Below are 24,499 nucleotides of genomic sequence, written 5' to 3'. Positions count from 1 at the left end.
AAAGTCAATTGAGAAGAATAATACATGGTAACTTACTACGCTTCCACCAGATAAGAAATCTATAGGAGTTAAATTGGTTTACAAAACAAAATACAAGTCAAATGGTAAAGTAGATAGTCTTAAAATAGGCTAGTTTCTAGAGTATATAAGCAGAAACCAGGAATTGATTATACATAAATATCTGAACCTGTTGCAAGACTTGATACAGTTTGTATGATTATTGCTCTAGCTGTTCAAAGTCATTGGAAAAAATTTCAGATGGATGGGAAGTCAGCATTTTTGAATGGCGTACTTGAAGAAGAAGTATATGTTGAACAACCAGCATGATACATTATGGAGGGGAAGGAGAATCAAGTATATAAGCTAAATAAAGTTTTGTATGGTTTAAAACAAGCACCACGTACTTGGTGTACAAGGATTGATTCTTACTTTATCAAGAAATCAAAGGGTTTAAAAGATGTCCACATAAGCAAACTTTATATTTGAAGTCTGATTCTCTTGGAAATCATATTATAGTGTGTTTGTATGTGGATGATCTTATATTCACTGGTAACAGCTCAGAGATGATCAAGGAATTCAGGGAGGATATGGTTAAGGAATTTGAGATGACAGATTCTTGGATTAATGTGATATATCTTAGCATAGAAGTACAAAAGGATGAAAAATGAATATTTATATCTCAACGAAGATATACAGAACGTATACTTAAACGTTTCAAAATGGATAATTGCAATCAATTTTTGACACCAGTAAAAGAGGTTACAGTTAGTAAAAGTAGGAACATGAGAGCTTGTGAACTCAACAGACTTTTAGTGTCTTTTTGTTAGTCTCAGAAATCTGACTGCTACAAGACCTAACATTATGTATGCAGTTGGATTGGTTAGTCTTTTTATGGAATCACCACGTTAGTCACACTTACAAGCTGCAAAACGCATCTTACAATACATTAAAGGAACAACTAGCTTATGAACTTTCTACACATCTTCAGAAGATCCAAAGTTGGTTGGTTATATAGATAATGATTGGGATGGAGATACAGAATGAAGAAAGAGTATTTCTGGTTATGCATTTCATATATGAACATGATTTTTCTCTTGGTCATCAAAGAAGCAACAAGTTGTTGCTTTTTCCACAACAGAAGCTGAATATATAGATGCTAGCAATTGTGCTACATAAGCTGTATGGTTAAGAATGATGTTAAAATCAATTTTTCATGAGCAGAGAACACCTAAAACATAAGTCTATTAATTCTTTGACAAAGAACCTTGTGCTTCATGGAAGGAGTAAGCACATTGATATCGTTACATTAGAGAGCTTGTCAGTAACAAGGAGATAGTTATGGAATTTTGTGAGAGTGAAGAGAAAGTAGCTGATATTTTCACCAAGCCTTTGCAGTCTAATTCTTTCATCTACTTGCATGGAAAGCTGGGAATGATTAGTAAAGACAATCTTTGTAGTAACTTACCCCCTAAATTATAAATTCTTCCAAAAAAAATGACCTTTGACTGTATATGCGGCATACGCATGTCATATCAGTTTTACATTCTGTCATATTTTTCTATTCATATCCCTCACGTGTTTAACACGACCCGTCACTTGACAGAATCTTGAATATCCACCGTTAGTATATCAATGTTACTTGGCAGAACCTTATTATTATTATTATCTTTTCTTTTGATAAATAAGGAATTCGAGGTTACAATGAGTTTAAGATGGAAAACAAGAGAATAAAAATTAACATGGACATAGCATAAAAGTAAAATAATGAGAAATCCGTCAAGAGAAAGAGAAAGATTACTAGAGTAAGACAAATAAAAATTAGTATATCAATGTTACTTGGCAGAACCTTATTATTATTATTATCTTTTCTTTTGATAAACAAGGAATTCGAGGTTACAATGAGTTTAAGATGGAAAACAAGAGAATAAAAATTAACATGGACATAGCATAAAAGTAAAATACTGAGAAATCCGTCAAGAGAAAGAGAAAGATTACTAGAGTAAGACAAACAAAATTATGAATAATATCCGATTAAATCGGAGGAAAAATAGTTTTTCTCGGAATTAAATTTCGACCATGTAGTTTGTTTTTCTTCTTTAGAACGATGTGCTTCAAAAATAGGAGTGATTTACTCAAATCTCTTGTAATTAGTGGTGAAGCTTCCGTCGTCAAAGAAATCATCAATGGAGATTCCGTCGCCGGATAAGTTGATGATGAAGATTTCGTCACCGGAGACAACGAAAATGAAGATTTTGTAGTTGGAGAGCATCACTATTGATCTTAAAACCCAACCCAATATCCAAGAACCACCATTAAAGCGAAGATAAGCCTCAAAAGAGTAGATAAAACCACCATAATGTTGTAGATAAATAGAAAACATAATAAAAACTGCAGAGTAATCGAGCAAGATACGATGAAAAATCTACTCAGACCTTGTCCAAATGGACCAGATATGAGCAGAATACGATTATTTTTGATGATTTTGTCGAGGAAGGAGTGTGAGATAGTATTTTTTGTAGATGTAACAAACTTGTGTTTCATTTTATCCACCCACGAAATCAAGATATTGTACTCGTACTTTCAACTTAATGATCCGACACTGATCACAAATATACCACGAAACCGTAGGAACGTGATTGCATGCGAGGACATAATTTTGTACGGTACTCGCATGTTTTGATTTGAAACCAATGTACCAAAATTAGGACATGATTTTGTCCTAATATAATCACAAATATCGTATGTCCAACTCAACTGTTGACCACTTCAAATATAAACGAACATTTGATGACTAAACAACTTTATTTTTGTTGTTGGATCGTGAAAAAACAATATATCAAAAAGTAGTAAACTTTCATTCCATCATTTATAATTAAGGAACTCAAGAAATAGTAAGAGAATACATAATGCAGCAAAGATCAGAAAAAGCAAAAGTTGGCCACTAAAAGGTGCCTCTTGCTATTACTACTGCATCTGATTCCTAACTATTATCACTCCACTAAAAGGAGTATTACAGTACTAATTAAGAACTCACACAAAAAGGAGTATGATCATCAATTGTCAAAGCTATTAGCTTGAAATTAACTGACCAATAACTAACTCAATTATGTATTAAGGGTCAAAATTTAGTAAATAATTAATATATATAGTAGTAATCAAAGCCAGATAGCTCCTGCTTGCTTTAGCAATGGAACGAGAGAGCTACTGAGATGAAGAGTCATAACTTCGTTAGCTCCACCAACTAGCTCACCACCGATGAATACGGCAGGTACCGAAGGACTACATCCCAACCTTATAAGTGCTTTCTCGATTTCTTTTCCTGCTCTGGGTTCTTCGTCGAGTTCATGAACTGTTGGGTTTACACCAAGATCAAAGAAAAGGGTCTTGATAGTGTGACTCATACAGCATGTACTCTTGCTAAAGATCACTACTGCTCTTTGTGAGACCAATCTTGTTACTCTCTCCATTATGAATTGAATGTTTCAAAGCTTGTTATGAAGATTTAGTTTGTAGTAGAAGAAGAGAATGAAGAAACTTGGAAATGTTTGAGTTGATTATGAGAATGAAGTTACAATATTGGGTTATTTATAGATGACAAAGGAGCTAGCTAGAAGGTGCATGATGGGTTGCTGCATTCTTGTGAAAAAACTAGTGTGTGTTATTGTGAGAGAGGCCGGTCATGAAATGAAGAATATTCTTTATAGATATTTGGGTTGGGATTTAATAAATAACCCCCAAATCAAGAATGGTCATATCATTTGTTTGATAAAGATATACACTCAACTTTAACGAATTCTACCGTACCAACGAAATGCTGAAAGAACTAGAGATAGCACGTCGATAAAGTATGCCCCCAGATAAACTTTATTCGTGACCTATTGATTTTTATTTTTAGAATATAGATACAGTACTACTTGTACTTGGGTTAATATATGATTTTTGTTTGATGCTTATTAATAATGTGTCAATTTATACGAAAATGCTGTAACTATAAGTCTATAAGACACGGGATCAACTCGTGTTTTACTTGCCACTTTGGAAGCGGCAAAATTAGATCTGTGACGTTTGTGTCACCTATATATTTTCCCTGATGGTTTACGTAGTACTGTACATAGTTTACCTGGCTAAACTGGAGTCTATGCCACTTAATTGGGGCCTATAGCTATATGACAAAATAGGATCATTAACAAAAAATTTATAGAAACTCCTGATCCACTATTTATGTTAATGTCTAATATGCTCTTGTTAATATAGTGTTAATTCGGATAATTAAATCATGTTTAATCAAGTTAATTCTGAAATTAACTTTCATTAATTCATAATCAACACTTGTAAAAAATTTAATTTTTTTTCAAAAGACTCTACCCAGAATCGGTTAATGTTAGTGCTTTTGTAAACCAATTCTGGGTTGAGTTTATGCCGAATGACGATGTAAATCCAGAATCGGAGTTTAATTAATACATACATAAACCGATTTTGAGAATCAGTGTTTACATAAGTCCTTATAATCCGATTATGCCTTACTTTCAGAAACAAAATATTGATTACATAGTTTAGGAAATTAGCGCACTACATATATAGGATTCAATATGGGAATTCTAGAATTTGACACATCAAATGCTCGTCAATGAACCTCCGAGCACGTCGGTACAACGTCGTATATTCTTTGTGGTGAATGAACCTAGTTTCCCCATTACGGATTCTCCATAGCCCGTTGAAACGTTCCAGCTGAAATTCAATGAATTCTTAAATGTTAGTATGTGAACTTTTGACATAGGTATAACAATGATCGCATTACTCACTTTTTCTCTAAGAGGAGCTCGTGGATGATAGTCGTACACCATATTTCTAACTTTTACGTACTCTCACATTGCACCTTTAATGTATTGGAATCGAAATGACAAGTCTCTCCATTTGCGGTTATTGGGATTCCCGGTATGCCCGTAAAAGAAATCTTTAACTTTCTTCCAAAACATTGAATAGATTTCATTCGGACGTTCACGGAACGTATTAGCAAATGATTTAACGAGACACAAATCTTCATACGGTTCCCATTCCATTTTCTAGGCTAAGTGTGTAATATGGGAGTGGCTGAAAGAGGTTGTCCTTATATAGATAAGGACTGAACGACTATTTTTTTAAATTCAAATCAAACAATCAGAGTTTAGGTATGTCCACATAGTCCGATTATGTCCTTGCAAAAACATAAAAATTGTGCCTCTCATTAATCGGGCTTTTGTAATGCACATGTAATCCGATTATTGTCAAAAGAAGTTACAGAACTTTTCTTCATAACAATCGAATTACATATATGTACATGAAAACCGATTCTTGGCATCAAAAGTTACATGACTTTTCTTCATAGAAATCGGATTACAAATATGTACATGTAAACCGATTCTAAGCAAAAAAAAATTCAGAACTTTTCTTCATAACAATCGGATTTCATAAAGGTACATGTAAACCGATTCTGAAACAGAACCTCTGGGAAACTTTCAGAATCGGTTTACATATAGGTACATGTAAACTGATTCTGACTTAAAAAATGCCAGAATCCTGCATTTTTTGCACACACATTGTAGTTGGTTATTTTATAATCGCGTCTTGGAAAAACAACAACAATTTTCAAAAGAAACCAGATTAAGTCATTCATAAACTAGAAATATAACCAAACATAATTCGACGATTAGTTTAAGACAAGACATAAGTTTTGACTCCATAATTATCCATAGTTAAAGACATAAATATGAATATAACCATTCATTCATGAACATCCCCACCACTACTACGACCACGTCCACCGCGTCCTCGTTTACCAGGTTGGGCGCTTCTCGATGCACCTTCAGACATCTTTTTGGGGAGGGGCTCTCTTCCTCTTCTTCTTTGGCTCATCCTCCTCCTCCTCTTCCCAAACTTTGCACCAACTTCTACATCTTCGAGACTGTTCAATTCATCAATCAGCTTTTCATTGGCCTTAACATTTTTCCCTTCCCTGATTTATAGCTTTGTTTGGGTTATCAAGTACCCGACTCGGCTTTTCTGCTTCCATTTTAAAGAAAAAACATTCAACAAAAAGCGCTAATAACATTAACAAAACTGTAATTGAGTAACAATACCCACCAGGCATTCGAGAGCCGTATCTTTGTCCTCTATCTTGAGCCTCTCATCTACTCGTATCATTCGAGTATGCGAAACATTGAGGTACCACGAATATCTGTGAAACGCTCTGTCTTCCCAATAATCACATGATGGTAAAGGCTTTTGAAGAATGTCAATATCATTATCATATGATTTGGATTTTTTCTCATTGATTTTGAACATCTTGTGCTCCTTTGGGATTTTTTGTACGTAACCGCATTGTCTTGCGACTCTCGTTGGGTTGTACATTACATATCCTCTTGGGTGAAACAAAGGTCCAAAATGATCACTTTGATATCTGCACCCAACCTTCTTTCCTTTTCCTTTAGCCAATTCCTCCTTTTAAGGATCAAAGACAACATCTATCGTTGTCAAGTTGTCCAACTGGCGTCTCAACTTCAGATAACCCTTATTTTGGTTCTTCGGCTTACTTCTGTAGATGTACTTGTCTCCATAATACTGGTATTCCCATTCCTTGTTCTCAAAATCCCTTTGAGCAAATATTGGGAAGTGCACATATATCCACGCTTGAAGAAAAGCCATATTCCCTCCGATTTGGTTCCTTCGAGCCCTAGAAGCCTTTCTCAACTCGTTAAACGAGTGTTCAAGGATGACAGTGCCCCAAGAGTATTAATGAATCTTGTCAAATGGTTGCAACAGCTGGATAAAGTTGGCGCTCACACGGGCACCGGAAACGACGGGGAAGATAACAGATCCCAGGACGTATAGGACATACGCATTGGTCGTGGCGATGATACGTTCCAGCGTCACCTCTTTTCCCTCAGCACGAAGCTTCTTTGTTCCCATGAAGTTGTCCCTCAGCTTCGAGAGATGAAATATCCTCTGCTTTGACTTGCCTACCAGCATCTCTGCATTGGTCCTCTCCTCATCCCATTGGAACACATTTTTGGTGAACGCGTAAATCTTGTCCCACTCAAGCTCTTGCGTGTAGTCTTTGTGCTTCACGACTTTACCTTCGATGCTTAACCCGGTAATGAACTTCGCATCATTTGGAGTTATCGTCATTTCGCCAAACGGAAGATGCAAAGTATCTGTTTCCCCGTAATATCTCTCGGCAAAGGCGGAACAAAGAGGTTTGTCGTAACCATGGTCCAAATTCTCGACCGCAGGTAACAACCCCGTAAAATTGACTAGATCGATTACTTATGGAACTTCTCCAACGGTTGATTCTATTACTTGCAGTGGCCATTGCCTCATCATACTCACCGACGTTCCTGGCTTCATAAGACAAACGGCATCCCTATGATCCTATAAAACAAAAAAAACTCGGTGGACAACAATCAAAACACTACACGGATAATAATTTTTATGTTGCATAGCATAAAATTTAGGTACTTACTATGGTATGGCAAACGACGGCGGCCCAACTGTCTTTGTACCCCATAACATCTGTCCTCCATCACCTGGTAACCCGTAAACGCGATCCTTAGGGCCGCGAGGAAACATCTTCAGCGGGTCGTGCATGTGGTCACCTTTCTTCTTCTTTGGACCATCTTTGTTCTTACCATCTGTCTTACTTTGTTCTTGAACGTCTCCTCCTTGGACTTGTTCTTGTACTTGTTCTTGAACTTCTCCTATCTCTTCATCAACTTGATTCTCACTTTCTTCTTCATCACTTTCATCCTCACCTTCTTTTTCATCATTTTCATCCTCACCTCCTTCTTCATCACTTTCACTCTCATCACTTTCTTCTTCAACATATTTCTTGCCACGACTTTCTTCTTCATCACCTTCCTTGCCACCAGTTTCTTCTACATTCATCTCCTCCTCACCACCTTCTTGTTCAGTAGGTGTATCAGAATCAGATTCTTCATGTGTTGGTTGCTCCGCTGGAGGTGGTGGGTCATTGATGCTGATCCCTTTGGCTTTACTGCCCTTGGCCCTTCGGTGGGAAGCATTCAAATTTTGACCATCTATTCGACGAGGTCCCAAAGGCTTAGGAGAAGGAAGGTCATGTTTCCTCCTATATTTCTTTTCGGCTTGCTTTTGTTGGTTTCCCTTGTTTGTCCTGTAGAATATGGAGTTAAGCGACAAACAACAATGGAATCGAATGCATTTTTTCTAAGTCAAGGTACACAATCGGTTTATACGATACATATATAAAGTCTGATTCCTAACATAATAAAACCAACCATCGGATTTTTTAAGTGCTAATGTAAACCGATTCTAGTAATCGGTTTTCTCGATATACATATAAAGTCCGATTATTGACTAAGCATATAAGAATTCAAAGGCTACACAATCGGTTTTTGTGAACACATATGTAATCTGATTCTAACGAAAAAAAGTTACAGAAACAACGGTTATCCCTACCATAACTGAATCGGGCTATTTATTCACTCACATTATCTGATTCCTATTCATATGCAGAACAATCGGTTTATGTGAGCAAGAACATAAGCCGTTTCTAAACAGAATCAGTTTACTTTTATACTAACATAATCCGATTCTGTAAAACCGGAAAATTTTGATTTCAATAATTTTGATTTCTAAGCGATTGCATGTTACTAAAACCTAGTTTAGAGGATTGGGTTGATAGAAAAGTACATGATTCGACCCATTTCCTCCTCTTGTGCGATACGAGAGGCTTCGGCTTCCTCGAGCACTTCATTCGTTTTCTTTCGAATCACTTCAACAATTCCGGGATCCTTATCACTAGAAAAATTCCTGTTAGTAACATACTTGTATCTTGATGATGGTTTCGACATTTTATAGAAGAAAGAAAACGATTAATCGTTTTTGGATCTTCGATAATCGTCGATTTTTGGTTTCAAAAAAATGAAAAAAGAAGGAGTAGAAGAGATGAAGAATCGGTTTATTAGATTGAAATGAAAACTGATTTTAGTTTTAGGTTTATTATTAAGAGTTGATGGGGATAATTTAGTAATATTAATATTTTTCAGAGGGTAATTTTGGTAGTTTGCTTTAAATTTAGATACCCTTAGCTTATTATTGTGTATAAGGTAGATGAAATAATCTATAGGCCCCAATTAAGTGGCATAAGCCCCAATTTAACCAGGATAGTTTAGAGCCGAACTAATTATAGTACATATATCTCTATATATATGATCAGCTATGGACCATATAATATTAGGGACCAGCGTATGATGAATAGCCACGATAGGGGATGACGCCAACTCTCTCAAGATATCTCTTTCTCCCTTTATCTTTCCATTTTGTTTGTTCTTTGCTGTACTGTTCTAATGCTTTATCTGTATTGCAGGATTTAAGTATCTTCAGCTCAGTTGCAGAGGAAAAAGGGTTTGTGTTTATCCATTTCGGGTCGGCCTTGAATATCATGATGCACCTTTATCTATTAATTTTCCTTTATTTCCATAACAAGGTTCGTATGTCTAGTTCCTTCTATGAGCAGTCTCTTGCACACACACACAGAGATTCTTTTTATTTTTTCAGTCGAAAAGCCAAATTAAACAATGAGTCATGCTTTTGCGGCTTCGCACACTCTTAAGTGCATAACTACACAATGAACGTGTATTTGTAAGCAGTCAGATGAACGCGTATACAATTCATACTGAGTTCATATATGACAACAAAGGAGATCGAATGTGGCATATTATGGTACAAATGGAAAATGATATATGAACAACACAAAATTGCAGCACGTATTATGCATTATTACATGATATTGAAACAATGTACGTAGTACAATAGTAAAGTTAGATGGATAGACCATGGATAACTTTTGATGAGATCATGAGAAAGATCTCGAACTTTCGTTCTCATTGATATCATCAGCAGTTGATCATATGGAATCTTATGAGGCAACTGGGGTCCTTTAGATGTTCTTTCTTAGAGAATACCATGTGAAGAAGACGATACCACGTAGTCGACGCGTTAGCTTTCCAAGATATCCACGTAGAGATGTATAGCCATAAAAAATAAAGAAAGGGAGATGGAGCAGGAGGGAAGGGAATATAAGTAGTTTGGAAATTAAACGACCCAAACAAAATTGAAGGGTCGGATTTTAATGGGTTTCTTTCTCTTCGTACAAGGGGTCGGCAACTTCTGCCTCAAAATATCATGATCACAATCTGATCATATCATATCACTCATGAATCACATCTAGTTACTCTTTCCTAGTATCTGTACGTAGACTTTATGTACTTGTCGAATCGACATCATGTAGAACTATGTGTCACTCAACTCTGCATATAGACATGCACATCATATATACTCTTTAGCAAATGTATGTAACTCGATTATATGCACTATGTGCATATAGAGTTACATGTGGTGCAGGTGAAACTAAAACGAATAATATTCACTAACATCACCATTGTAAGGGCCAGGACAACCTAAAAGGTACGTCTGTGTTCATCAAGCTGCATTCACTTATTTCAGTTGTAAAAATAAAAGTTCATTCCATTGGTTTAAATTTTTTGATGAACTGCTAAAAGTAAATTAATGTTGGAACTGGAAGCCGCATTTGTTGTACTTCCGAATACTTCTGAATATTCCCGCACATCTATTACTCCTAATAAGCTCTTTCTGTAAAAAAAAGATTTATATTTGCTGACCAAAAAAATAAAAATTACTCCGGCACATAGTTTTATAAAATGTAGCTTAATTATGAACAATCAGATCAAAAAATGAAGTGCATATACTTGGCATTACATACATGGTCAAAATTTTAGGTATACGATTCAAGAATTTTAGTACTCACAAAGTCACATTCTAATAGAAATTTGATGATGATAATAGACTGTAGATAAGTTGTAATACTCAAAAATGGGGGCTTAGAGCAACTGCAATGGACGAGTAAACCCAAATTTTCAGTCGAGTGGGCTGGCGTAGTGGGACGGACCATCGATCAAAATTTGATCAAAGAATAAAATCCAGACCAAATTTGATCTGCGATCAAGACCAAATCCAAATATAGTCGGGCGTTGATATAATCTCCGCTACACATCGGGCGTTGATATAATCTCCGCCATTCATCGGGCGTTGATATAATGTCCGCTACACAAGGGGCGTTGATATAATGTACGCCTGAAACGGGGCGTTGATATAATGTACGCCCGATGGGGCGTTGGTAAAGACAACGCGCGAAATGGGGCGTTGATATACTTAACGCCCCACTTTCAAAATTTATGAAACTTGCATGAGGCGGGCTTTATACCTCCGCCCCATTTTTTTTTTTTTTTGTTTCTGAAGCGTATACTATACCAACGCCCCACTTGCGCGTTATCTTTACCAACTCCCCACTCGGGCGTTATCTTTACCAACGCCTGATCCCAGGCGTAATGTTTATCAACGCGCGACCAAATATACTCTTTTCCCACTACGCCACATGACGGGCTAAATCCAAATTTGATCTTTTTTTTTTAGTCTTTGGTCTTTGGTTATACTCGCACCACTGTGGACGCTGTTAGGCCTTATTATATTTTTCTTTTCAATACATAAAACTTTTAAGTCAAAATTTTTTTAGAAATTTGATGAAAAAGGAAGGAAGTTGGGCGAAGTGTAGTTTTACACTCTGAAATCAGAAATAACAAACAATGGTTGGATTTTTAGAAAGGAACAAAAGCAAAGATCTAATCCTTTTGAAGTGGGTGAATAAAATAAGATAAGGTAAAAGATTGCACGTTATCGGTTCGCGGCATCCACAACTTTAAAATTAAGAATCGATCTCAACTCTCAAGTGGAACCCTCCATGAATAATCAAACAAAAATTGGACTATGATGACATAGAATTTACTTAACCACGATTTTTACTAGTAATTCACATATATACTGCAATTATATGACTAGTTTATTTGCATGAGGATTAGTTTATACGGTGAATAAAATCATCAATGGGAATAAGTTTAGATATTGTCTCATTTTTTCAACCATTTCACCGGTACGGCATGCATATAGTAACGAAAGAGTGTATATATCTTTATCAAACACATCGTCACATCATATATATGATCAGTATTGATTTGTTAAAGAGCCAACCTCAAATATCTAAAAGAATATTCTTCTCCTTCTCTCTCACACACACTACTGGTTTTCACAATTATGCAGCACCAATCGTGAACCTTCTAGCTTGCTACTTTGTCATCTATAAATAACCCAACATTCTTACTTCATTCTCATCATCAAAAAACAAACTTCATTCTCATCGTGAAACATCAAAAACATTTCCAAGCCTCTTCTATCATCTTCTACATTCACATAAAACTTCAAATCTTTCTCATACTCCAACCTGACTCGATATCATACCATACATTTCGAAACAACTTTGATACATCATTTACATTTAAGGATCAATATATAATGGAAAGAGTAACAAGAATTGTATCACAGAGGGCTGTAGTGATCTTTAGCAAGAGTACATGTTGTATGTGTCATACTATCAAGACTCTTTTCTATGATCTCGGCGTAAACCCAACGGTTCATGAACTCGACGAAGACCCGAGAGCAGGAAAAGAAATCGAGAAAGCACTTGTAAGGTTGGGATGTAGTCCATCGGTACCTGCTGTGTTTATTGGTGGTGAGCTAGTTGGTGGAGCTAATGAAGTCATGACTCTTCATCTCAGTAGCTCTCTCGTTCCATTGCTAAAGCAAGCAGGAGCTATCTGGCTTTGATGATGTTTACTTAATTTTGACTTAACTAATCTTACAAGATTAGTTAATTATTATTCTAAGTGTGTTTGTTGAGTATTATAGTATATATTAAAGAGTTATAACACATCCAAAAGTTAATTAGTTAACTCCACACTAGCTAATAGCAGCTAGCTTTAGGAATCTATCTTATTAAAAACAGAATGTATGGCTTTTTTGCCACTGGTTTGACATGCTGGCGCTGTAGATTGCTGGTTTTGTAGTCGATATATCAATTAATTTATTTTTGATTTTGAGTTGTTTATCAAACAATGATGTATTGGCTCGTTATATCTTTAACTGTCTCAAGACTCTCAAGTCTCCCTTTAGGAGGTACGCAGTAGGGCACCACAGTAATGAGACTTGAAACTACAAGACATTTAATATTCTTTTGAAGCTTCGCCGTTATGGATGTTTATGAGATACGAGTCATACGGCCACGTTAGTAATGCATAGTCCCCACTCCTTGATAGAAAAGGCACCAATATTATTTTATTTTCTATGAAGAGGGCAATTTATTATAATAAAATTAATAGTCGGGGAAATTACATTATCCCACATTGTTGTTGTAAGTTTTCCCATATAGCAATCATCTGCCATTCGATTTGTTAGACCGTTCGCTGTTGGATTTCATTTTTTGTAGACGTGCTTAATGGTATATTGCTGAATTTGGGTGAACCTATACTTGATTTCTGCAATCGGATTAGAAAGGTACCATGGAGCATCGGCATCTGAGGTTAGAAATCTCGTTAAGTTTCTCGTGTATATTTAAAAATGAACTTTTGGCAACTCTCGTTCCGTCACCGTTAGAAGCGATGAGCATGGCCCGGATTTACGCTGCAAGTGCAGTGGTGATACCCAACAATTATGATATTGCTAAGATTGTGCTGGCCCCTCGTTTCGGCATGAAATAACTGCTCCCGTTGTTCCGGGATATCACCTTGTTGCTCCATCTGTATTAATTTTGATCCAATCTAAGTGGGGTTTGAGTCATCCCACGAAGTTGGTTGTTGTTGCTAGTGTCTCTTGCGATGGGTTTGGAGAAGGTTGCATCCCCGGTAGTACTGGCGGTAGGTGGTTTTGAGCCCGGGTATATTCCTGCTGGAGTTTGATGTCCATCTGTGTTAGAGCATAGTTCGGTTGAACCCACCAAGCGTTGGTATATATGTCAAGTTTGGTTGTCATATTTTAGTGAATCAAAACTCATTTAAAGAGTCGCTTGATTATTTACTAGAGTCAAATTCGTATAGGTTAGCTTGAAAGTATTAGGATATGTGACATTACAAGTATTACGTGAAGACTTGAAGAATGTGAAGAAGTAAGGAGCTACAACGACGACATCATCCTTCCACTTGAGGTTAGTAATATTTGACTTGAACTGTTTCATTCCCTAACGTATCTTTCAAGTCGTGCATATTGAAAACATAACTGCGAAGCTGTGAATGATTATACTCTAGTTAGACATAGTATTAAGGAATACAATACGAAGTATAACGCTTATCTTTTGAACTTTGTATATAAGACATCGACATAATCGTATGAATGCTATTGTGATTATGTATGGGTATGGGTGAAGATTTCGTCCTAGGAAACAATGTTTTACATTAGTTTAAAGGAAGTACAATTCATAAACTTGTTTTATGAATCGAAAGAGAAATCGCTAGGCTTATTGGTATTGTTATTCATTGCAAATCTTTGGATTACCAATATGTGTGTTTAGTATAACCGCTCATGACTTGCTTATGTTCTTGGTAAAACTATTCACAAGGCCTGACTTATGTATTGGTATGACTTTTATTAGCGAAACCGATCTTAAGTAATCACCTGAGATGGTATAATAGATTTGTTGTAATTGGTATGACCAACTCTAAACATTGGGGGACCGATCCTAGTAAGAGGTGCAACCGATCACAAAAGGGGAATCGATCCTTGTAAGAGGTGCAACAAGTTTTTAGTTATTGGGAACCGATCTTATGAACATGTGCAACACGTTTTTAGTTATTGGGAACCGACCCTATGAACATGTGCAACAAATACAAGTTAGATACCATATATATGTGGGAACCGATCCTAGTACCTAGTCAACCAAGTTTTGGTAACTAGCGTGACTAATTCTAGTACCCACATGAAGGTAGAACCGAAACTTGTTTTGGTAGAACCGTGAAACCCATGATTTGTGATTTGATAGGATAATCAATCACATAGTTCTTGGAAGTCAAATGAACAAATTATAAACTTGTTTGGAAGTGTGGCAAATCGATTTCAAGATTGTAAATATGAAAAAGGATTTACAAAGTAAAGATGCCGACATACTTTGAACATGTGCAATAACTCTTATCATTTATTGTTCAAAGATATTCCTTAATAGCTAAAGGAGAATCTCGGATCGAAATAAATTGAGAATATTTTAATTAAGGTTTTTAGTTTTATATGGTTTTAATTTCCAACAATTAAAATGCATATCTTTAGAAAATAAAAATTAGTAATGTGCATTTACTAGTTGGAGATTTTCTACTGAGATTTCAGCCATTAATTGGACAAAGCATTTCCAGGAATTATGAAAACCGATTTGGTGTTTATTGCATATCTTTGAGAATATTCGGTTTTGGAAATTCCTTGGTGTCCAAACTTTCTTGGTCTATAAATATTTAAGTTTGCATTTCAATCATACTAATCCTCAGATCCAGCAAAACTACCTAGTTGTGTTGTTACTGGTGGAGCCGCCTATTCGGAGAGGAAAGTAATCTAATTAGGCGAAATCTCTTACGGCCGCTTTAAAGACTTATTTGGGATTGAGAAGCTCTATTACTACCGTTGGTGGGAAACTAGATAATTGTAGTTTATTATTAGTTTTCGATTGATTTGATTGACTAACGGTTGTTGAACTTTGATTGCACCTAGTTTGTTTATCCTTGAGAATCTTCTCTTCTGATATAAGATTCACTCAAACTAGATCGAAGCTTCGACGAGGATCTTTAGACTGTTTGTAGTTCTAAAGACATCTTGTGATAATCCATTGTTAACAGACTCCGTTTTGTGTGTGATTGATCACAAGAGATTCAAGTTGATTGTGTGCAGGTGTTTATTGAAGATCAAAGAAGATTTGAAGACAAAGAAGATGTTTTGGTTCATAATCTTTGGTGTACACAATACTTGTTTCGGCTGGAAAAGGATCCAACTATAATCGGTTTATCTTTGTGATAGATTTGATTGATTATTTGAGTTGATCGGAATCAATATAATTCTTTGTGATTCAAAGTATTCATTGCAAAATCTTGACAATTACTTTGGTTATTGTTATTGGATAGATCTAAGGACCTGACAAAGGAGTTTATTGCGATAAACGGAAGAGCCTTTTGTCAAACTCATATCACGTTGATTGAAAAGAGTAGTTACCGAACATATTTGTTGTTCCTTTACTATTTGGAATACGAACCAAAGGAATGGTTCCAAGTGCGTGACTTATTGCAAGTTGGAGGTGCAGGGATACAGACAGAACTAACTAAACTATAGATTTAGTTGCTTGATCTCAACTATACGAAGTTGGTTTAGATTTTTTATAGCGGATTAATCTTGAGAGTATTCAATTCTGGACAAGGTCCCGGGGTTTTTCTGCATTTGCGGTTTCCTCGTTAACAAAATCTTGTTATGTCTTTTACTTTTCTATTTCCGCAATTATAAGTGTTTTATTATAATTAGAAGTAAAATACACAAAAGATAACTCCTATTTACTTGATAGAAATCCTATTGTGTTTGGTTAAGTCTGAACCTTTTATCAAGTAAACATACTTCGTTGTTGTATTGTCTCGATCTTGTATCCATAGTCGATCACACAAGTTATCTTGTTGTCGTATTGTCTCGATCTCGTATATATAGACGATCACAGGAAGTGTGAACTGATTAGTTGTATTGTCTCAACTCAGTCCATAGACAATCACTTTCGGAGAAAGAACTTATAGGTGGAAAAGTTTTAGATTGAGGTATATTTGGGTACCCTCGTCTTTTGAATCTGCATTATATTCGTCGGATTAGGCATCTGTTGGCGATAGACTGCGTCGTTCCTGGCTATCCATAAGGAGCAAAAAAGGAAGCAAAAAGTTGTGGTTACTGGGGCAGGAGTTTTTGTTTTGAGGAGTACGGAGACTGTCGTCTGATGGGTCAGTGATGTGGATATGCTATGAGTGTGGTTTTGGGGGTTTGTGAAATGAGGTAATAAAAGGTTCCACGAGTCAATGGTTGTTTGACAATGAAGCAGAATGTGATTGGACGTTTCAGGTAGGGCTATCAATGGGTCGGGGTCCTCCCAAGTATCAATGAACCCGTACCCTACTTATAAAAGTCAGGTCCGCTCCTAAATTTGTGGACCATAACCGGACACGTTAAATATCCCGGGTACCCATCGGTTCTTGGTGCCCATTGGGTATCAAGAAAGGTATTAAAAAAAAATCAAAAACTTAATATCATTATCTTTTTGGCTTGATTCAAAAAAAAAAATTACAAAAATTATTCTAAGCCAAAACTAGCAAAATATTTATAATTTTGCTAAAAAGATGAATAAAAGTTAAAATATCCGGGTACCCATTATCCGCAGGTACTCGACGGGTATTACCCGTTTGGACCCGTTAAGATTCGGGTCCAATCGAGTAATTACCAGTCGGTTCCTATGTTGTTAATGGGTCCAGCTATAAGACCCGGAATGAGACCCGTTTCTATAGGGTCTGGTTCCAGGTCCGACTAATGTGTACCCATTGACAACCCTACTTTCAGGACTAGAACTGCATTGAGGACATAGGTTTCAGTTGGTGAGTTGGATGCGGTTGAAAATGTTGAGGGTTTGCAGACCCTCATTAATTGCTTTCCACAAGAAAAGATGTACTTTTGGGGGACACGGGAGTGTCCAAAGTAAAGTAATTGGTGGGAGAGGGTTTTGATGGGTTTGCTCAGAGTCATTGATGAGGAGGTTATATCCTGATGTCGTCGTATTTTCCGCTTTTGGTAAAGCCAAATGATCGTGTATGGTTGGTTGTTCCGTGGGATGGGAATGCTGACGATTCGTTGAGCAATGGGACGGCAAGTAGATTCAGCCTATCATGATTCCAGTTCCTTGTTGATGGATCTATGATGCCAGCAACAGATTGTATGGAATAGCATGGGGATAAATTAATGTTGTTATTAAATTGTGGAATCCAGTTTGATTGGACATGGGTATTTAATCCGTCTCCAATTTGATGGAAGAAATGATGTTTGAAGGTTGGTATGAGCGATGCTAGTTGTCTGCGTATAGACATACACATCGTATATATATTCTTTAGCAAATGTATGTAACTCGATTATATGACATACACATCATATATATTCTTTAGCAAATGTATGTAACTCGATTATATGCACTATGTGCATATAGACTTACATGTGGTGCAGGTGAAACTAAAACGAATAATATTCACGAACAACACCATTGTAAGGGCCAGGACAATCTAAAAGGTACTTCTGTGTTCATCAAGCTGCATTCACTTATTTCAGTTGTAAAAAAAAAGGACATTCATTGGTTTAATTTTTTTTGATGACACATCATTCGTTAGTATAGTGTTATTGCACTAATTAAACTGTTAAAGGTTCTTTCCTTACAAAAATAACTGACCAAAGAAAAAACAAATCCCACACACTGTTGTACAAAATGTATCTTAATTAATCGCCAAATTACTAGTGTTTTAGCAGAGAAATTGAGTGCACATTTGAGCAAAAAATGAACAGATGCTTGCCGGTACATACATGGTCAAAATTTTAGGTGAGCAGATATACATTTATTCAAGAATTTTATGAGTTGGCGCGATGTAGTACTCACAAAGTCGCATTCTAATAGAAATTTGATGAGAAAGGAAGAACCAGAAGAAGTTGGGCGAAGTAAGTGTAGTTTTACACTCTGAAATCAGAAATAACAAACAATGGTTGGATTTTTAGAAAGGAACAAAAGCAAAGATCTAATCCTTTTGAAGTGGGTGAATAAAATAAGATAAGGTAAAAGATTGCACGTTATCGGTTCGCGGCATCCACAACTTTAAAATTAAGAATCGATCTCAACTCTCAAGTGGAACCCTCCATGAATAATCAAACAAAAATTGGACTATGATGACATAGAATTACTTGACCTCGATTTTTACTAGTGATTATTCCATTTATACTGCAATTAAATGACTAGTTTATTTGCATGAAAATTAGGTTATACGGTGAATAAAATCATCAATGGGAATAAGTTTAGATATTGTCTCATATTTTCAACCATTTCACCCGTACGGCATGCATATAGTAACCGAAGAGTGTACATATCTTTATCAAACACATCATATATATGATCAGTATTGATTTGTTAAAAGCCAAACCCAAATATCTAAAAGAACATTCTTCTCCTTCTCTCACACACACACACTGCTGATTTTCACAATTATGCAGCACCAATCGTGAACCTTCTAGCTTGCTACTTTTGTTATCTATAAATAACCCAACATTCTAACTTCATTCTCATCATCAACCCAAACATTTCCAAGCTTCTTCTCGTCTTCTACATACAAATCAAACTTCATATAACAAACTCTTCAAATCTTTCTTACATACGATACAGCAACCCGACTCCATACATTTCGAAACAGCTTTGATATATATCAGTATTTGTCAAGGAAACACATTATAATGGAGAGAGTAACAAGAATTGTATCACAGAGAGCTGTAGTGATCTTCAGTAAGAGTACATGTTGCATGTGTCATACCATCAAGACTCTTTTTTATGATCTCGGCGTAAACCCAACGGTTCATGAACTCGATGAAGACCCAAGAGCAGGAAAAGAAATCGAGAAAGCACTTGTAAGGTTGGGATGTAGTCCGTCGGTACCGGCTGTATTTATCGGTGGCGAGCTAGTTGGTGGAGCTAATGAAGTCATGACTCTTCATCTCAGTAGCTCTCTCGTTCCATTACTAAAGCAAGTAGGAGCTATCTGGCTTTGATGCTGCTTACTTAATTTTGACTTGATTAATCTTACAAGATTAGTTAATTATTATCCTAAGTGTGTGGTTTGTTGAGAATTATATACATATAAATATATATGATGAATTAAAATATATCAGAAATTTAATTAGTTAACTCCATACTAGCTAATAGCGGCTTGCTTTAGGAATCACAAAATTGGTTAAAAAGATCAAAATCAACAATTAATGAGTGAAAATGACATTTAGATTTTGATACTGTTTAAATGGACAAAAATGTAAAAATAGTCAGGATGTAAACAGTTTCATCCTACCCATTTTCAAATATTTTTTTTTTTAATTTACACCAAGGTGCATTCAGTTTCATCCTTGCTATTTTTTAAGTTTAAGTCAGGATGAATCCAGTTTCATCCTTGCTATTGTTTTGGTGTCCATTTCATCCATACTAATTTTTACTCGTTCATTTGAACCAAATTTTAAAAATATTTGGACAAATGGTCCATTTTCCGAATTTCGGAATCTATCTTATTAAAAAACAGAATGCATGGCCTTTTTTCCACCCGTTTGACATCCCGGCGCTGTAGATTGCTGGTTTATAATTGATATATATCAATTAATTTACGATTTTGAGTTGTTTATCAAACAATGGTGTGTTGGGTCGTTATATTTTTAGCTGTCTCAAGACTCTCAAGTCTCAACTCTCTTTAAGAGGTACGCAGTAGGCACCACAGTGATGCTGTTAATGAGATTTAAACTACAAGACATTTAATATTCTTTTGAAGCTTCGCCGTTATGGATGTTTATGAAATACTACGAGTCCTACGACCATGTTAGTAGTCCGTAGTCCCTACCCAACATTAAAAGTTTATCACAAAGATCAAAATCAACAATTTTTAGGTAAAAAAAACATGTAAAATTTGATACTGTTTAAATGGACGAGTATGTAAAAATAGGCAGGATGTAAACAGTTTCATTTTATCCATTTTCAAATATTTTTTCTTGTTTTTAATTTACATCAGGATGTATCCAGTTTCATCCTCGCCCTTTTTTAAGTTTAAGCCAGGATGAATCCAGTTTCATTCTTGCTATCTTTTTGGTGTCCATTTCACCCATACTAATTTTTACTCGTCCATTAGAACCATGTTAAAAAAATATTTGGACAAATAACCCATTTTCCGAAAGTTTATTCATTTTAACACACATATAATTATTGGAGGGAAAAAATTTACGGGATTGGGATATGCTAAATAAGACAAATTAAGGTCCTTAAAAAGTAAAATTAAAATTTACTCGACCATTTTCTTTTGAAAATGGCCAAATTATCCAAAGTGATTAAGGTTTCTCTCTCATGGTTTGTTTCGGCGATTTTTCCCGACGACTGAAAACCGGTTTCAATCTCCAGGATCACCATGTTAGCTGTAGGATTTTTCTTGGTTTTTGATTCGAAACAATTTTTTCGTTTCGGTTCTTTTGTTTTTGTACATCTTTTCCTCTCTTTTTCTTGCGAGTTTTATTTGGATTTTAGGGTTGTAGTTTTCATTTCCTTTAGATTTTTTTTTCATCTGTCGTTATGGCCGGATCCATGAGAGCTTCTTCCCATAATCGATTGACTGAAACTCCTTTTACCCACCTGCTATTAGGTTCTTCTGTATCTACAGGCGCAGTCCCAGAGAGTTTTTGCCATTGCCCGTTCAAGACAGTTCATAGTTGTCGTGATGGCGTTAATGGCATAGGATATGCCAAGGGCTCTTTCATGAAACATCTTCACGACAGGCATTTATCCTCCGAAGACAAGAGATCCTTTTGCAGGGAATTGATTGCCAATGATTTGAATGTATACCTTGCTTGGGGGAAACTTCTTGGCAGTCTTCGCATGTGGTTGTGCTGTATCTACATGCTTGGAAGATGCCATGTAGGGGCAGAGAAGGCGTTTTTCATGGAGAAGTCATTGTCGGACCTCTCAATGGAGATGGAGATGATTTCCTTCTCCATGGTTTAGATAAACCAGATGGAGTTGTTGTTGAATGCCTTAAGTTCCACCATTGATGCGGTATGTGATCCTACGCTGGAAGGTGATGCAGAAGCTCTCTCCACTGATGGTGATACCGGCTCTATTCTTTCCACGGACTTACTGAATGTCATTTTCCAACGACAATTCACCATTGTTAAGTGCATTGCACACCAATACCGGCTTGCTTTCTCCAGGGAGCTGAAGTTTTGTCTCGATAGGGTTATCACTAGCCCAGGTAATCTGTCCGTGTGGCTACATCTTTTACTTCTTCTCATTTGTACCTTAACCCTGTTTAGACCAATAAGCTCTGTTGAGGCTAAGTCGGGCAGAAGAAAGAGATTGCAAGTCGCGGCAATCAATCAAGCTATTTCGGTGTGGAAAGAGTCTAACGGATGTTCTGTCATGGCGTCGAAACTATTACAACAATCATGTTCGTTTGGGGAGTGGGAAGGCATATTCGAAGAAGCATAGGGATGCAAATATTTTGGCTTGCCAGAAGAAGATTAGTTGTGGCCATTACTCGGCTGCAATACGAGTGCTTTCTTCATCAGGGGTAGCTCCGCGCAGTGAGAGTACTTATCTTGATTTGCAATATAAGCATCATTCAGTACCTCCTTCCGTTATTCCTTCAGATGCTGTGACAGTCGACCCAATTACGGTGGATTCATGGGTTGTTTTGGGTGTTATAAAGAGCTTCCCAAAGGGTACTTATTGTGGATGGGATGGCTTACGCGCGCAACATTTGGTTGATGTTATGAGTGGTGTTGCATTTACAGTGGTGGATAATTTGCTCGCTTCGATTACAGGGGTCGTCAATCTTTGGTTGGCCGGTAAGTGCCCTAATAGTTTAGCCGATTTCATTGCCATTGCGCCTTTGACTCCATTACTTAAACCAGGGGGTGGTATTATTGCGGTTGGTAAGGTTTGGTGAAGACTGGTTTCCAAGGTAGCTGTTTTTTCCATCGGAAAAGACATGACTTCTTATTTAGGCCACTATGAATTTGGAGTTGGAGTGCCTGTCCGGGGGTGAGAGTATTTTACATGCTGTAAATTGCTTACTGGAGATGAAAGGCCAATCGGATACAATGTCAATGGTGCTTATTGACTTTTACAATGCTTTCAACATGGTTAGCAGATCTCATCTCATCAAAGAGGTTCGTCTTCGATGTCCATGTATTTCTCGCTGGGTAGAGTTTTGTTATCTGCGACCTGCTAAACTATGTTATGACTAATATATCTTGTCTTTTGCACTCGGGGTTCAGCAAGGGGACCACCTTGGTCCCTTGTTGTTTGCATTGGATCTTCATCCTCTAGTGAAGATTATTGCTTCTCGTCGCACAGTTGATCTACACGCTTGGTATCTTGATGATGGTACCATTATTGGTGATACATTGGAGGTTGCCAAGGCCTTGAGTATAATAGAAGTTGAAGGTCCAAGTAGGGGGTTACATCTTAACGTTAGAAAAACGAAAGTCTTTTGGCCTTCTATTGATCCCAGAAGTACATATGATGGTGTTTTCCCCCCTGACATTGGTAGGACCTCTAATGGTGTTAAGCTTTTGGGCGAACCTGTGAGTTTGGATTTGAACTTTATTAGTGATATGATGTTGTCCAGGGTGAATAAGACTGTTCAACTAATGGATGCGATCAAAAAACTCAAGGACCCTCAAAGTGAGATGCTATTACTCCGCAATTGCACTGGTGTTTCTCGTTTATATTATGCAATGCGCACTACCAATCCAGCAGCCTTGCAATTAGCCACTGATCTTTTTGACGACTATCTACTTAAGTATTTGAGACTCTTGATCACTGGGGACGGGGAAGGGTTTGTTCCTTAACATCAGAGATTGGCTACCTTGCCTATCAAAGATGGTGGCCTTTGGCATCTACACCATGACGGACACCCGCACCTACTGTTTCCTTGCCTCTCAGAATCAGACAGCTTCAGTACAGAAGACAATTCTGGGTAGTTTATTCTCAACAAACAAAGGCTTTGCTTATCAGTTGGCTCTTCAGAACTTTATCCATGTATGTGGATTACCCCATTCTTATTTTGTCGATGATACTCCACCCCCCCCCCCCTCCATGCATTCTCTGGCAGTCACTTATTTTGATGCAGTTAAGAAGCAAATCCTAGACCAATTCTCTATGTCTGGAAGAGATTCTATTTTTTTAGCAGTGTAACCGTGTCAAGAACGCTCAGGATTATTTATTAGCTGTACCAATTAGTGGGCTTAATCAGTGTATTGGGCCTATGAAATATCGAGTCGTTCTTTGTTATCGCCTCGGTATCGCACTGTTTGTTGAAAGTGGCTTATGCACAAGTTGTAACAAATCTATGGAAATCTTTGGAGACCATGCGCTTCATTGTGCTAAAGATGTTGGAAGTAAGTTTCGACATGATCTTGTCCGTGATATTGTTGTTGATATTTGTTACAAAGCTAGTGTGCCTCAAGGAAGTCACTCTTGGTATTCTCTCGGATGAGGATAAAGACTTGAGGCCTGCCGATATTCTTGTTCTCAACTGGGAAAATGGTCAAGATTTTTGTATGGATGTCACTGGTGTCTCTTGATAATAATTTTGATTGTTGTTGTAGTAATGAGGTTCAAACTCTCGGACTTGTGAAGATTAAATTTAAAGATTTAATAAAATTATATACAAAAATATTAACAAAATGGGCGAGAGGTAACCAAGACACTAGATTCCACTATTACACATGAATGATGTCAAATATTTCATAA

General features: G+C 36.7%; 3 protein-coding genes across 3 annotated transcripts; 2 read left to right on the top strand and 1 right to left on the bottom strand.

Annotated features, from left to right (window-relative positions):
• Window positions 1–2,830: 2,830 nt before the first annotated feature.
• On the bottom strand, window positions 2,831–3,662 carry LOC113278505 (monothiol glutaredoxin-S3-like). Its single transcript, XM_026527328.1, has one exon. The coding sequence runs from the start codon at window positions 3,465–3,467 to the stop codon at window positions 3,156–3,158; it is 312 nt and encodes a 103-aa protein (XP_026383113.1). The 5' UTR covers window positions 3,468–3,662; the 3' UTR covers window positions 2,831–3,155.
• An 8,509-nt stretch (window positions 3,663–12,171) lies between these two features.
• LOC113278504 (monothiol glutaredoxin-S3-like) lies at window positions 12,172–13,019 on the top strand. The gene has a single exon (XM_026527327.1). It carries the CDS (start codon window positions 12,442–12,444, stop codon window positions 12,751–12,753), a length of 312 nt encoding a protein of 103 aa, XP_026383112.1. The 5' UTR covers window positions 12,172–12,441; the 3' UTR covers window positions 12,754–13,019.
• A 6,192-nt stretch (window positions 13,020–19,211) lies between these two features.
• LOC113278503 (monothiol glutaredoxin-S7-like) lies at window positions 19,212–19,881 on the top strand. Its single transcript, XM_026527326.1, has one exon. The coding sequence runs from the start codon at window positions 19,456–19,458 to the stop codon at window positions 19,765–19,767; it is 312 nt and encodes a 103-aa protein (XP_026383111.1). The 5' UTR covers window positions 19,212–19,455; the 3' UTR covers window positions 19,768–19,881.
• Window positions 19,882–24,499: the final 4,618 nt, after the last annotated feature.

The sequence above is a fragment of the Papaver somniferum genome, chromosome 5 (assembly GCF_003573695.1).
Source record: "Papaver somniferum cultivar HN1 chromosome 5, ASM357369v1, whole genome shotgun sequence".
NCBI lineage: Eukaryota > Viridiplantae > Streptophyta > Magnoliopsida > Ranunculales > Papaveraceae > Papaver > Papaver somniferum.
This window is presented reverse-complemented; position numbering and strand designations above follow the sequence as displayed.

Coding starts and splice junctions, on each gene's coding strand:
- LOC113278503 (XM_026527326.1), top strand. CDS start 19,456: ATGGAGAGAGTAACAAGAATTGTATCACAGAGAGCTGTAGTGATCTTC.
- LOC113278504 (XM_026527327.1), top strand. CDS start 12,442: ATGGAAAGAGTAACAAGAATTGTATCACAGAGGGCTGTAGTGATCTTT.
- LOC113278505 (XM_026527328.1), bottom strand. CDS start 3,467: ATGGAGAGAGTAACAAGATTGGTCTCACAAAGAGCAGTAGTGATCTTT.